The sequence below is a fragment of the Hippocampus zosterae genome, chromosome 3 (assembly GCF_025434085.1).
Source record: "Hippocampus zosterae strain Florida chromosome 3, ASM2543408v3, whole genome shotgun sequence".
Lineage (NCBI taxonomy): Eukaryota > Metazoa > Chordata > Actinopteri > Syngnathiformes > Syngnathidae > Hippocampus > Hippocampus zosterae.
The window spans coordinates 22,023,061-22,039,079 of NC_067453.1; the positions used below are offsets into that span (position 1 = coordinate 22,023,061).

Sequence of the window (16,019 nt, forward strand, 5' to 3'; positions counted from 1 at the left end):
TTGCTCTGCATTTTCTCATCCCACATTGCGGGAAAGGAGATTTTGTGTGGCTAAATCAGGAGAATTTAGGCTGATGAAAATTCTATCCATAAATTATAATCAAGCCTTCATCATGAATGGGTGTGTTTCAATAGTCTCATGAGGCAGTTATAGCTCTTAAATGTTGATGATGCTTATGATAGTTGGAAGTTCTGGGTTGCGTAAAGGGAGCTACAACAGAGTATTGAGTCGCACCCCACTGGTCCACATGCTGAGTGAGATAAAACTCAGGATTATTGGAATAGATCCATGAGAAGGAGCAGGGAAAAGAATCAAAGATGAAGTGAAGAAAATGAAGGCCGATGACTGAATGTCAGGCATCGAGCCCACAAGCGGCTTCCTGCAAACCAAAAGCAAACTGTCACGCAGGCACTGACTTGCACGTTTATAAGCAGAGGCGGGCCATATTCATCCACCAAGGTCCATGGTAATTAAACTTATTATCCCCCAAAGCACACGTCTTTCTTTGCATCCCAATCACTCCTTGTTTTTCCAATTTTCCTAAATCGTCACTTTTCCCTTCACCCATCTGCTCCTCCCTTGTCGCCACATGAATACGGCCCAGTGACTTAGGAGTTCACATGCCTGGTCAGTGGTTATTTGTCAACCTCCTAAAACTCAACGGGGAGAGTGAGTGGGGGTGGGGGGGTCACAATGCAGAAGGAGGAAGCATTAGAACAGATCCAGGGACAACATTAAGGGAGCGCTGCAGCACGATGAGCCGGCCGGATGGTTGGAATGGGTGCGGGGGGAAATTATCAGGCCAGGCTGGGAGGGGGTGAGAGCACAGCGCATGCTCGACTCAGCTCTACGCGCACACACACACACGCATTCACACAGATAAAGAGAGAGGAGATGACAGCTCACTGAGTTTTATGCAGGGCAAGAACTGAATTGTTCAGGAGGACAACTGGATTTAAAGTCGACAACCAAACTAGCCTCCACAATCACTGAGCTGCCAAAACTCCCGTGGGTGAGAGCAGTAAAAGGTGGGGAGGAAATACCTGCCGTGACACTATTCCAGTCTAGCAGTTTGTACGAGCGCGTGTTACCCAAGGCTGGGCCAGATCAGACCATTAGTACAGGAAAGAGAGAAAGAGAGAAAAAGAGAAGAGACAGTCTAACAACACAACAGCAGCACTCCATTTATACTGGTAGAAATTAAACAGATAGCGCTACTTCACACTTACTATGCATTCATTGCAAAAATAACATAATAGAAAGAGGAAGTTTTTGTCTCCAGGTACAAACTGACCTTACAATATCAATAAAAGTAAAGCCATGAATGACAATCAAACACTTTCCTGAATTGTGTCCTGCTGACCAAACAAACGAAAGATATTCCATCATCCCAAGAGTTAAAATGGCATCAACTGGCCTTCCAAACTGCATACACGGTCAGTTCAGTTCTGAACGAAAAAAATCAGTTCATAACTTCTGTCTATTTGCAAAAAACAATGAAGAAACATGCAGTTGTACAATAAAAGCTTGTTTCGATACAGAAACAACAATCAAATCAAATATTTTTTTGTCATTCTAAGTATAGAAAATATTCTTAGCACTTATTTCACAAGACAATCAATTTCGCACTGAGCCTGCGACCAAATAGTTGTCCGAACCCAGCCTTCAGCATTCACAACCGCAATAGCATTTAAGACAAACAAACAAAATTGATCTGTTGGGCTTCCCATGATGACTATTGAGGTGGCTCTTATCATTTGATTGGAAAAGTCTACTCAAACTCTAAATGCTGTGACCAAGAGACACATTGCACATCTTATCTGGTACACCGGCAAAATCAAATCACATCCAATTGGGAAACCAATACGTACACTTAAAGTGGTGACAACTTAATTTTCAATTACATTAGGTGATAGCTGTGACGTTAAGCAGCTTCCCCATGAGTGTGCTGTTCTTACAGAGTTCAATAAATGGCTAATCAGTACATATGCAACTGTGGCATTTCATGCGAGTAAATTAAGTAGAGAGCAGAACCTGGGTTTGGATACTCCCTAAATTACACATAATACGTTTTTTGATTTATATATACTTGTTTGAGGTGGTGACATTTTGTCCCAGTTTTCATCGATACAATTGGTTTCCATACACTTGAAAATGGTCCGTACCAAAGTCATCTGCCATCTGCTTGGCTACCAATTTTCTTGGAATTACAAAAAAAAACAAAAACATGGTACATCCGGGGAGCAAACCAAGTGTGATATGGTAGGGGAACCCTGCAAATGCAGTACTTTGGCTTACAATTATCTTTGTGAGTAAATGATTTCTTCATTATGTCACTCATATTGGATCTCATGAGATTGCGCTGGTGTACCTGATGAAGCGCCCGAGTGTTACGAAGATAATCTGGCAGCTTGCCCAGTGCCGGCTGCAGCCAAAAACACCACACAGAAGCAGCAGCAGCAGCAGGCAACAGACTGGAGCCATGCACCACTCAACAGTAGAGTGCCTCAACTCTTAAGGATCATCACACACACACAGTAACACGGCAGGCGATGGCACACACATTGAGCTGTCACATCAACATCCAGTTAAACAATACACAAAGTGACAGTGGTCTTATCCATTAAACCAGTACACTGGATGCTAGCCGTTGTTGCCTGGAATGTTACGAACTAACAGCATCCCTCTGTGACTGAAAGCATTTTCACCCGTATCAACTACAAAACTATGATGCTGTGACTTTAGAGTAACCAAACAAGTAGAAATATACACACGGAAGAAAAAAAAAAGCTGTTCAACAATGACAAGACTAGATACTGACTCAGTGAAAGTCTAACAATGTTTTTGGGTCACTAGACCATAATTGGTTGTGTTCAGGAACTAACCGGGGTTGTGTATGCGGTCCAGCAGTTTGACTGAGCGAGCGCTGACAACTCCACCCACGTGGAGCAGAAAGGCAGGTGGGAAAGACGTCAACGTGAAAAACGGGAACTCCTGGAGACAAGAGAAATACCAGTTGTGCAAAAAAAAAAAAAAAAAAAAGACAATCTACTTGCGTCTCTAGTGGGATACAATAAAACAACTGTATCAAAGTTCAATAATAGGCGAATCAGTGTGATTACTCCCAGAGGTGCAGACGTACACTCCAGCATACTTTTTTTTTCCTTCTTCGGCTGCTTCTACACTGCAGGCCCAAGATATCAATTTTGATTTAATGTCTGAATTATATTTTCTAAATTCATGTGCATTTCAAATAACACATACCCGATATCAATATGCCTCGATTTACACTGAACTCCACCAGTATTAACAATGGGCAGTGACAATTCAGAAGTAAACAATAAATAAATTAATAAGACATAATAAACATGACACAGCCTTCAGATGGGCTCCGGCTGACTCATCCATATTACTTCACTGGCCAACATCAATAATTGTACTGTTATTTGGGCAGATGTGGTTGCGTTTACGTCATTCAGCAGTGCATTTTGAATCTGAAGACATCAAGCATGCATCAGTGAGGTTCAACCAATTTGAGCTTTGATATTTATCCAATAAAAAAATTAGATAATCACCAAGAAGAAGCCTGATTTCGATCTGCCGCTGTCTAATTCCTTGCCTTTGTGTCTGTTTTGGCTGCAATGTAGCACATCTGAATTGTGCTACTTACAAGCTAAATAAGATAACAGAATTTACACTGCACAATATACATATTGTGCAGTGTAAATTCAGCCTAAAATGCTTGAGCTGATAGACAAGAGTCAGAATACGGTACAGTGCGGACCTATCCAAAGCAAAATACAACCAAATCAATTTAATATACAGTCAAATTAATCCAAAACTTGGTATTATTAAGTTAGGATCTTTTTGATACAGCTCTTTTATTTGATCCTGACAGGTTGTGCAGGTATAATAAATAACCTAAGGTGTAGGATGGAAAAGTTCAATTTGCCATCCGAAAGCAACGTCTACACTTGAACCGATTCTCAATGGGTAAACTCGGAGAAGACGGAAACCTAAACCGTACTGGATATGTCAGTTTAGGTTAGGAATGTGCCAACATGCAGCAGGAGTGCTGTACTCCCCCTCTCCTAACCATGCAAAATATCTACTTGCTCCAAACCTGTATGGCATTTCAAGTAGATCTGGAAGAGACTGAGATAAATGGTTGATCAAGTGAAGCTACAATTGTATACTGTATTGTCTAATGTCAGACAAATCCATGCATAACACCTGGGCAGATACTTAGCCTCTGATTACAATTGGCCAAATAAACCAAACGTAAAAGCGCATGTTATGAATATGTGTCGTAGGCAAACAGGATTAGGAGAACAATTAAAAATGTGCTCTCTTCTAATCCGGCATGGAACATGGAACACTAAATATGACGGACAGCCCGTCCAGGTTCTGAGATAGGCAAGAATGAGATGAGTGTGGTCATTCCTGTCCTGGGGAGGAATCAAGAAGGAGGAAAAGTTTGATGATGGTTGGGACGGGAGTCCAGAAAACAGTCACGCACCCTTTCAAACCTGAAGGCCACACAACATCCTGTCCAACCTTCCACCCGAGTCTTTTCAGAGTGAAGGGCAGAATAGGTGGGGGTGGCCGTCAGCTTGTCAGAGGGTTACGCGGGGATATGGATAGATGGAGATCGACTCCCATTCGACATACCCCAGCATTTAAATACAACGCAGAGGAGGATACTCCCTGTGAAGCACAGGTCATTGAGGGAACAGAGAAGAGAACAATGTTTGCTCTTGCACACACCTGCCCCCCCTCCAAAAAAAATGAGAGGAAATTACATCTTGAGTTGCCTCAATTATTACACAAATGTGTGCATGCTAAATCAAACCATTTTTTAAATGTATTTGTAATTGTGATGGATCAACGTACCCTCTGCTCCAGAGCCGTCTGCGTCTGCTGTCTGAGCAGCGTCTTCAGGGGTCCTGCCTCCTTGCCGGCACTGCCCCCGCTGCCCATTCCTGGTCACAGAAGAGAGAGTCTCACGTCACTCGAGAACCAGTTCCAAGATTACGTGAACAAAAGTGTGATGTGAATGTTATGACAAGTCAAAGCAACCATGTTTCACACACAATTGAGGAAACCAGCTCCTTTGGCCTTCGTACAAGCCTGTACTAACTAGCCTTAAAGCGGGGGTGTCCAAACTTTTTGCCAAGGGGGCCAGATTTTATGTGGTAAAATGTCTGGGGGCCGACCTTGGCTGACATTCTTTACATTGAACAACAATATTGTTCAACAAATTTGAGTAAGCCAGTCTGTTTCACATTTCCATTTTTATTTTCATTTCAACAATCTTAAGAATTTCTTTTGGTTCATTTGAAACAGGAATTTGAAATATGACATATCAGTCAATATAAACACGGAGTGATGTCTTGTTAACTCGTGAGTGATGCCCTCTAGTGTCTAAATGCTATTACTCATTTAGTGAATGCTATTACTCATTTAGCCACTAGAGGGAAGCAGTACTCTATGAAACATCACTCACCAGTCTACGAGACCTCAGTCAATGCAACACGTGCTCCATTGCGCCCAACCTGCGGGCCAGACGGCACTGATTTTATGACAGGGGCCGAGGGCCGGATGAAATTCGACCGCGGGCCGGATTTGGCCCCCGGGCCGGACTTTGGACATGCCTGCCTTAAAGTAAAAGAAAAGGGCGGGGGTTGGGGGTCATGCTACATATTGGGATACTGTAATTCAGGTGTCACCAACATTTTTGAGGGTGAGAGCAACTTCATGTGTACCGATTGTGTGAAGGGCTACCAAATTGATACACGTCTGAAATAACATATTTGTCCAAAATACCTTCAATAATATGAGGATGTGTTATTTTTAATACTTGATGATTTAAATTGTCAGACTTTGATCGTGTTTCGAAATGTCTCACAGTACTGCCAATGTTTGCATTTTTAAATCATAATTTCTACTAGCAAATCACAATGTCCAGGCACTGGCGGGCTACTCAAGTGGTCTTCACGGGCTACCTGGTGCCCGCGGGCACCATGTTGGTGACCACTGCTGTAATTGTTTGTTTCAAAAAGTTATTGAGTCAAGGTACATTCACTACTCACAAAAAATGTGGTACGTTTTGTGTATTTTCAGTTCAGCTATTTGTTAGAACAGAAACTTATGAGAAAAAAAAAGTAGGGGAAAAAATGCAACAGTTGGACATTTTAAGTCAACAGGTTAGCGAACATCAAATTAATTTTACCTAACCTGATGGCTTGTTCACACGAATAATGTGTCAAATACTGCCATCATTGTGTGAACTGTTTTTCATACATGTCTGTATCATGTAATTTTAGGTAATTTGACCCTGCAACTCAAATATCTCGCCATGGGTGCAAATATCTCAGTACACGTGCCAAGTAAAAATGTCCAAAAATGACATATACTGACATTTCAATTTACTCACTTAATATTAAATCTGTCCAGTTTAATCAAACAAAAAGCTAAGATTCAGATTTGCCTAATTGGCAAAAGATGAATACACAGGTTAATTTTATCTTCTGCATTCTAGTGGAAGGGCATTTACCGGTAATTGTTCTGCCTATAACTATTCATGGCTGGCGTAGACAAATGAACAAAAAATATATGTTATTCTTCACTCAAATGTGTTTATAAAGCCCTTTAAAAACAACCACATCTGTAACTTAGTAGTAAGTGACAATTTTTTTTGGACCAAATAAACGAGACGTCATAATTTCCAAAGGCACACGGGATGATCTCATGCCACACTAACGTGGGCGGGGACTGTTAGATAACGCTTGCGGAGTTAATGGTGAGTGGACAGATGTCACTTGCACTTGTGTTGTTATTCCAATTCCGTAACATAGATGACACACGGCAGCCAAGCTGTACCGGAGGGCAGCAGAAAGTCCTCCGTGAAGGACACACTCTTTCTCAGAAGGGCAGAGTCAGAGTGGGTGGAGGAAGGAGGGGGTAGGTTGGTATTTCTCGGGGTGGACCCAGAGACACCCACGCACGCTGAGCCAGAGAAAGATGAGGAGAGGACAGGGGAGCTGGGGCAGAGGAAGATGCCCGGCCTGCGCCTGACGGACTGAGGCTCCTCTGACAAGCACCAAGTTAGGAGCAACGGGGAGGAAAGAAGTTCAGGAGGTGAGGAGATGAGGATTAAAATGGAGGCGGATATTTTACGGTCACTTTTCCGCTGCCTGCTTCAGTTTGGCCTTACTCTGCTTAGCTCTTTAGGTGGTCCACTGTTTACAATGAAACTGACATTCGAGGTTGCAAACGGCTTGTTCTTAACTAGTTTGTACAGGGAGCTAAGAATGTGTAAAAAGTGATCACACGGTACAAGAGGACACGCTCAGTTCCGACCATGATTCATTATTTCGTTGGTTTGCTTGACACTCATGGCCTGAAAGATTGCATTTTTTTTACAATCATTGACTGTAATTGTGACATTTGTAGCGTTCACACGTCCCATTTTATATTGGTGCTGCTCCGCAAACTAGCATTTAAGTAAATTTTTAAACCACCTCCTGAGCAGGGTTAAATATGCTCCAGTTTAACCTGTTTTCAGGGGCTACAGCGGTATAACTTTGTACGTGTGAACGCTCCAAGGGGGGCAGGCCCGGTACCACACCGGAGTAAGTTGCCGTGTGAACACCCCCATTACTGCTGCGTTGACTTCAGTCAGTGATGAGTTGACAACAGAAGGTATGAATGGAGACTGGCTGTTGAATACTTCAGCGTCTTACCGTCCTTTAGTTAGCGGGAAGAAAATAGTCGAGCTTGACTGTCAAAACAGGTTCATTTTTACTTTTATAGTGGAGTACATTTTAGAGCCTAGGGATTGTTTTTTAATTTTGTTTTTTAACGAGTTGAATCAAGACTTCAACAAAAATACTTCTACCAGCATTTGTGTATTTTTCCAGACTTCTACCCAAGTATAGAGTGTGAGTATTTTTGCCATGTCAGGCTACTGGAAGCAGTACCAATGGAAAAGCAATGGGCTGACCAGGTACTATGCAGTGGAAAAGGGGCAAGAGCGGTCTGTCTACAGTACACTTGGAACTACCCCTGTAACCAAGGTTTTAATTCACTTAAGAGACACTGTGCTTCACTGAAAACATCACAACAACAACAACAACAAAAAAAACAAAACTAATGCACATATATCTCGTGTGTTTTCACCACAGGTTATGGACCACATGACTATATAGATATAGTCTGATGATATAGTATGAATATATAGAATAAGATGCAAAAAAATGATCACAAGAATAAGAAATAAACTAAACATGGAAAAACACCAGAGAAGCACCTCAGTGTAGTGATGGAGTGGTGTGGGGGTGGAAAAGATGGGGGGGGGGGGCGTTATACATATTGATGGGGGTGATGCCTCAAGTGCTTACCCGTCTTGGGCGTCAAACTGAGGTCTGTGTCTGATGATGAGGACTGGCGGCTGGCTTGGGGGGGAGAGAAGGGGGCAGGAGAGAAGGGATTGCTGGGGAGGGCTCTGAAAGGGGTGAGCGGGCCGGATGACGAGGGAAGGTCCTCACCAAATACCGGCCTGGTGGGAGAATATGACACAAACACACACATACACACGCACACACACATACACACACGCACACAAAGACACACCCCCAATCAGTCACAGCCTCACCCTGCATGTGTGAGTGTAAATGAGTGGAAAATGTTTGTTCTTGCGGGAGGTGTGCTTGAGGTGCTACACATGGTTGGAGAACAAAAAGAAAAAAGAAACTAAGCAAACGTAGGACAAAGATACAGAAAGATCAAAAGACACACAAAACAAATTAAAAAGCAATCAAAACACAAGTAGGATGTTCTGAAGCATGTGTCCCTGTGGAGTGAAGCACAGGTCAACACTTCTCTTGGGACTCTTGAGGGCTGTATCAAAACAATTCCCTTTTACTGACCCAGGAACATAACATGGTTTATATTGCATTTCAATCAACGTTTTTTTTTTTTTTTTTTGGGGTGGGGGGGATTATTTACCTCTCACAGGTCACGTTTCAATGAAGATTTAAATAAGAAAAATAGAGGTTAAAACTGTATTTTTAAATGAATACTGGAAAGGCTTCATACTGTACATTTAAATGGTTCAGGTTGAACCGCAACATTAACAGGGCATTTAATATTATGATGGAGGTTAAACAACTGCAGCACCCTGACAGGCCTAAATTAAGTACAAAGTAAGACGATTATAACCACCACTATTGCTGTCAAACAGCCCTGGGTATATTACACTGTAGCACAATAATAATAAGGGCCCCTAAACTGACTGAACCATGCGGCAGGAAGCAAGATAGGAAGTTATCCAGTCTTGAATGTCTTCTTTATCAAGCATTTAAACGACCTAGAGTACATATGAACATCACAGAAGATTAGGTGTCTCCTCAAGCAAGGTGCACACAGAGCGACAATTGGACCGTCCTTGAGCAATTTCTTTCTTTTGCAATCAATAGCCAGATCAGCAGCTGTTGTATAATGGCTCTGTCGCTGATCTCTTGGCCCGACAGACCGCAAATATATTGTCCTATATTGTAACACCGGAAACACGCCACCAGGAATGCTCATCTCGCATTTGGTCTGGCCGCAGTCTTCGGCCAGGAGGACTACATTTCCCATGATTCATACAGACCTAAGCAGGAAGTAATTCAGTTTCCAGTATGACAAATGGAAGTATGCCTGCAAGCGATTAGATGTGTCAAAGTAAAGGATTAAAGATGACAAACAGAAAAGCCATCATCCATACATAAGGGGCAACGGATTACAAGGTGCACTGTCAACTTTTGAGAAAATTAAAGAATTTCAAGTGGTCGACAGCTAATGGTATAGGCTGGCAAATCCTTACGTGTTTGTGGTCAACACTGAGTTGGGCTGAGCAACAGACTCTGATAGTGACATGAATTGAAATGCTGGGCAATCACAAAGTTGTCAATCACAAGTCATTCGGCACAATTAAAATGACAAGGAGAAGAGTTTGCAACTGCAATGTTGACATCAGATAATCTAACAGCTTCTGTCATTTCGTCTTGGCAATGAATGGTAGCACACAGGCGACGTTTTCCTCATCACACATTTTTTTAAAAACGGTTTAGACCCCACTAAACTGACTTCCTTCCTTCCCTGCCTCTGCATACCAGAGAAGATGAGTGTGGGCACAGAGACAGAGAAGTTCTGGGACAGTCTCTGTGCGCTGCACGCCGAATGCACTGGGCTGTTGTGGGTGGAGTGGCATCCATGGGCTAAGGGAGACCTGGGTCGAGGAGGAGCACGACACACAGTGGGAGAAGAGAAAGAGAGAGAGAGAACGACCAGTCGTGATGGCCACACACAGTAAGAATCGTATCAGTCCTGGTGCAGCCAGAGAGGAGGAAAGAAGGAAAGAAATGCACACAACAAACAACAACAGATCATCTCAACAGACAAAGAGAGGGTGGAAAAGGGACAAATTTGCTCTCTCCAAGCCATGTGAGCCACATGCACGAGAGGGATGCAAAACACAACAGGGCTACAAGATGTCAATATGTGTCATTAACGTTCAGAAACAATTAAATGAACTTCACGTGTAAATGTTAAATGCACCTTTTAAGTTCAAATTTCCCCCGGGAACTAAATAATAGAAACTTTTTGTGAACGGTATGAGACATGTCACAAGCGCATGCAGAGCTGAGAGCAAGCAAGCTATGTGTGAGCAGACGGATTAGGGAAGGTAAAATTTTCGGGGTGTATATTTGTAGACGTGTGTGTCTCAGGATGCTGTGTGCTGTCACACAACGCAATACAGGTGACTAATAGCAAAGCGCGCACACACAGTGGAAGACAGGCATTTTGTCTGCACACTCTCCCTCGCATGCTCATTATCATCCCCAAATGTGTCACACTTGCATTTATTCAACATGCTGGATTGCTACTCACTCCTTTCCGTCCTTGGAAGGGGAATTGCAGGCGTTGGAAGCAGGAGCTGTGCTGGGATGCATGTGTGTGGTGGCATTGGCGATGGCAGTGGCGGGCGCAACTCCGGAGGTGATTTTGTCCAGAGTGCAGGCGGTACCTATGGCCCGCACCACCAGGCCCGACTCTCCCTCCAAGTCGAAACACTGCAAGTAGCCCACCACTGCATTCCCTCCCATCTCAAGCACCTTGAGTCCGATCTTCCTCTGCAACTCTCCTACGGCAACATACAGGTGTTAACAACATTGGGTTTAAATCAAGAAAGAAACAACCATCTGAAATTAGATTCTGCTGGAACAGTGATTCTCAGTTTTCAACATTTCTAAATAAGAGGCAAAATTGACTTTTTTTTTTTTGGTTTCTTGTCATTAATTTGTACATTTTTTGACTGATTCAAACATTTCAACTTTAAAAATTTCAGGTTCTATCTACTGCAATTGATATTCTAAATGTCCAAAGCCAAAATGTACATGTCATTTCTACATTTTTTGACCATTTCAAACCATTCCAAATTTAAAGTTCCAAGTTAAAAGTATTAACCTGCAAGGGCACTTTTGTGCCTTGGTAAACACTGGTCTACAAGTGGGGATCATATTTGTTTCCCTACCGGACATGAGCGAAATGAGCCTCTGGCGGGCTTCATTGGATGCTCGAGGGGTTCTGATGCGGTCAATCCATTGGTATTCGGGATCTTCGTTCACCACAAGCTCCTCCACAAAGCCGTGGACCATCGCCGCACGGTAATAGCGTGGTATAGAAGTGGCTGTCATGCACAAGTGATAGGGCCACACATTATTTCTCTCCTTTGCCCAACTTTTTCATTCAATGGATGATAATTACAACATGGACGGCCAGGCCGTCTCTACATGTGTACACAAATCCCTGAATACAGTGAATTCTCCAAAATCTAAACGCCTTGAAGGGCTCAAAATTGAGAGAGGCAAGGTGAGTTAGCGGCTAGTACAGCTGCCTCACAGGTGAGAGGTTTCAAGTCCCCAAATGATTAAAAACCCTGCTGCAACCTTTTTTTCTGTGTATATTTATATCATATCTAGATAAGTTAAATGTTTAGAAGGTTGGTCCATGTTTTTTATTATTATATTATTTATATCAATGTTTCCCATAACTTGAAAAGATGAAGTGGTAAAACCACAGATTCGGTTGCAAGACTACAAGTCAAACCTCGAACTGAACTACATAAATGTGCTGACTTTCATATTAATTAGGACTTCATTTGGATTTATTTTATTTTAAGTGCAATAAATCTATAATGAATATGGCTTATCGTAATATTGTTTAATTTATTGGTTGTGTTTGTAAAATAAATAAATATACAAATAAATAAATACATGGGAAGAGGACCTTGAAAATGTTGTTAATTATTAAATCACAATATGAAGAGGGGAAAAAAAAGCCGCAATTAAAATGTTTATGGTACTTTTTATAAATCACTCAGCCATACTGAAAACGATTATGTTGATCCTTCAGAGGTTTAACTGTATTATTTTCTGAGCAGTATTGGAAGATCGAGTCAAAACACACTGCAGAAAAACTTGACTCCACAGGAGGATTGTCTGAAGCGGTTCAAGTCATTGAAGAGCTCTACTTTGATCAGGACATTAATCTCTCCACGGATACCTGACAACAAATAACAGAGATGGGGGATATGAAATAAGTGGGAGAGGGGCATGTTGAATTACACGTATATGCTCTTCCGAGTACCGTGAATCGTGTCATAGATGGGAAACCAGCCGGAGATGACGGAGGCGGCCTCACTGCACAGCAGCGGGTCGATATCGATGTAAACCTTCCCAATGGCGTCGTTTGCGCTGTATGTGTCGTGGTCCAACACGGTGATCTGCAGCGGCTCATCCTGCAAGTCCTCATCATCAACCTACACATCGACAGAAGCATTTGAAGGCTCCACTACGGAATACACAATTCAATACACAATAACACAAGAGCTGTTTAAAGGAACAGCTCTTCTTAGGCATTTTACCTCAAATTTGAACCATTCCGAGTTCCATTGTGGATTGAGAGATTTGGGGCAGACGTCTGTTTTGAAGGTTATGTTTCCAAACTTGACCTGCATGGCAAAGAGATGAAACAATGTTGTTTTTCAGTTTGAATAAATACAAACCTGGCAAGCTTGAAAGGGCACAAATGTCACTTTTTAGTTTTTTACACAAATATTTGGATTTTTGTTATCTATTTACGAAAAGTGTCTGCATGAGCTAACCAATCTGAATTTTGAGATGCACAGATCTTATGTCTAAATGGGCACTTGTTTTTTCCCCCTCTTTCACACTACTATAAATAGTAGTTGCTCACCCGCAGGCTGTTATGGGTAACAAAAGCCACAGATCAGGGAGGAGGGTGCTCAGTTGCTCATTTCATGAGACAAAATGTGGTGAGCTCAGAGAAGCTAAAAAGGGTGTAATTCTTGATACTTGGGGTATTTTAACAAAAGTACCTCAGAGACATGTTATAAAAGCACATGCGAATTGCTTCTTCAGAGAAAAATTACTACTTGAATGGCAAAGGACTTTTTACTTACCTCTACAAAAGCATCTGTAAGCTCACTGGCTCTGTCCATGATAGGCAAGTGGCGACCGGCCACAATTTTTGCTTTTAGTTTCCCAGGCATGATTCAAATTTAGGTTGATCTGCGAAGAAATTACATTAGTATTTCTTTAGGTTTCTCAGTTTACGCTAGCCCAGAGATATGACATTTCGAGGTGGTAAATGATGTGCAATGTAAGAAAATGTCAACAGGGTGCAGTCAGAGCAGTATTTACCCTTTTTGTTATCTTGTATTTTTTATTTCTATTCCCTTAACGTGTTTAATATAAACATTCACTGAAACTACAACATTTGCAAGTTACAAATTGCGCAATGAACTAGTTTGCTGGGTGGTTGGAGTATGTAGTCACGAGGTCACAAGATGGCATGCTCAGATAACGTGAATACAGTTTTTTATTGTGCCGTTTTAAATTTATGTTCTTGACAAGTTTTCATACATCTGTTCCTTCCTGTTGCTATTAGCTTACTATTACATTGTGTTAGCAATAAGCATAGATTAGCGATACACTATGGCACATACTGATTTGGTATTTCCGACAGATATTTACTAAAATTTTAAGTTAGGACACATATAATTACTGTAAATAGGCGATTTTAGTTAATAACAAGAGGAAGTTGTTAATTTTGAAACTATACGCGACTTCATTTCGCAAGCATAAAATCGTATCATACCACAAACTTTATTGATACCCCGGTGCCTTCGATTTACGTAAAATGCTGGTTACGCCGCAGACTGCGTCGCAAGCCGAGGACCCCCTGTATATGACACCTGCAGTAGTCCTTGAATGACATTTGTTTTGGACAACACCACAAAACAAAAATTCACTCCGGGTAAATCCAATGACACTTTACGTCTTTCGAAAACGCTTCCGACTCGCATACAATGTAGTGGGTAATTTAGTTGAAGAAAGCCATGGCCAGCTAAATGGCTTTAGCCTACCCATGCTAACTAAGAAAGCTACTTATCTCCTGTATCCCGAACGGCTATGTTTCAGCAATGTGCTACGACGTACAGTAAATAAGCACCGAAGATAATCTGTAAAAAATGGTTCGTCCTTACCCCGGACCTACGACATCCACAATTAGCTCGTCAAAGAGCCGCGGAGGGTTTGGTTCTCCCGGACATTGTAGGTGACAGCCCGTCGCTCCCGAGACCACCGTGTCCGTCTGGCTCCCATAACACGGGGTGTGCAAGTGCTAAGTGCAACAAGCAGGACAACGTTAATGCAAAATTGGATGCACGCCAGATACTATGACGTCAAAAGACAATTTTAGTGGTATTGTTTTGACATTACGTCCAAGCTAAGCGCATATCGGAGGAGGTAACTAGAAGCTAGGGTGGTAACGATAGCACGATAGCATTGATGAATGAGGTTTAGACAATGTTGCCTTCACAGTCACTCGTAAAGATACCTTTTCAGTAAAGACGACACCAATCTACGGAGCCCCTAAGGGGACATGGGAGGGGAAAAAAAACGTTTTTGTTGTTGTAATAGTAATCATAAACACAGACATCCAAATGCAGTGGGGAACAAACTGGGCAGGGAATGTGAAGCGAGATTTGTTATCAACTCTACCTGAACTGTTAATGCTCTTATAATAACGGTATGTTATGTTACAAATTAAAAAACGAAATCACAATACTAAATGTGCTTGTGAATTCCTTTGAAGATGCTTAGATTTTGCATTTGCACAAAAGAAAATGCTCCAACATGTCAACTGGATGAACACAGTGACACTCCTTTATCTCTCACCAACATGGCGGGACAACGTTGATTGAAGATGGATCTCACTTTGACACAAATGATGCGCATCGAAATGTACAGTATTGGATCATGGACACTCACTCGTCTGACAGTGACATAGGAGTGCCACCTGTTGCAATTTTTGTGACGTTGGATTGAAGTAAAACCGAAGTGACGTCATTTTGCTCCTTCAAAAAACAAAAAAATAATCAGAACAAAATGTTTACCATGACATGACTTTAAAATTGCTGCTAACAATTATTTTGAGAGTGTTCATTGTATTTGTTGCAGAGTCTGCATTTGCAAGCAAGGTCCAAAACACAAGGACTTTCTGAGACTGGGACAGCAGAAGGGACAGGAAAGTGTATGAGTGATTATTAGCACATGTCTCACAGTTATGAGGTTCTTTGTATGTGAAGTTCTTCCAGTGATTGCAAGGGTGTTCTGCAGGTACTCCACCTTCCTTCCAAATCCCCCCCCCCCCCCCCCCAAAAAAATTCTCACGTCTGTTGAACTTTTTAATTTGTGGCTGGCAACCAATTCAGGGTGTCCCCCGCCTACTGCCCGAAGACAGCTGGGACAGGCTCCAGCACCCCCCGCGACCCTAGTGAGGATCAAGCGGCTCGGAAGATGAATGAATGAATGAATAAAAAAATATTTTCTGAGGTGTGAAAGTGCAAATAATAATAATAATAATAATAATACATCTTACAGATATAT

The 16,019-nt window shown here is 42.0% G+C and overlaps 1 protein-coding gene across 17 annotated transcripts in view; it reads right to left on the reverse strand.

Moving 5' to 3' along the window:
* Window positions 1-15,079, reverse strand: part of c2cd5 (C2 calcium dependent domain containing 5) — a 33,233-nt gene extending 18,154 nt beyond the window's left edge. For 9 of the 17 annotated variants that reach the window (XM_052062330.1, XM_052062321.1, XM_052062332.1 and 6 more), the window contains exons 1-11: window positions 14,615-14,961; window positions 13,529-13,637; window positions 12,971-13,057; window positions 12,694-12,865; window positions 12,514-12,609; window positions 11,579-11,734; window positions 10,936-11,188; window positions 8,403-8,560; window positions 4,894-4,982; window positions 2,886-2,994; window positions 1,044-1,097 (exon numbers count right to left, since the gene is read on the reverse strand). In XM_052062330.1, the coding sequence (XP_051918290.1) occupies window positions 1,044-1,097; window positions 2,886-2,994; window positions 4,894-4,982; window positions 8,403-8,560; window positions 10,936-11,188; window positions 11,579-11,734; window positions 12,514-12,609; window positions 12,694-12,865; window positions 12,971-13,057; window positions 13,529-13,618 (1,264 nt within the window). In that variant the 5' untranslated portion in view covers window positions 13,619-13,637; window positions 14,615-14,961. The other 8 variants (XM_052062326.1, XM_052062324.1, XM_052062322.1 and 5 more) reach the window with 5 other exon arrangements.
* Between the last annotated feature and the right edge of the window lie 940 nt (window positions 15,080-16,019).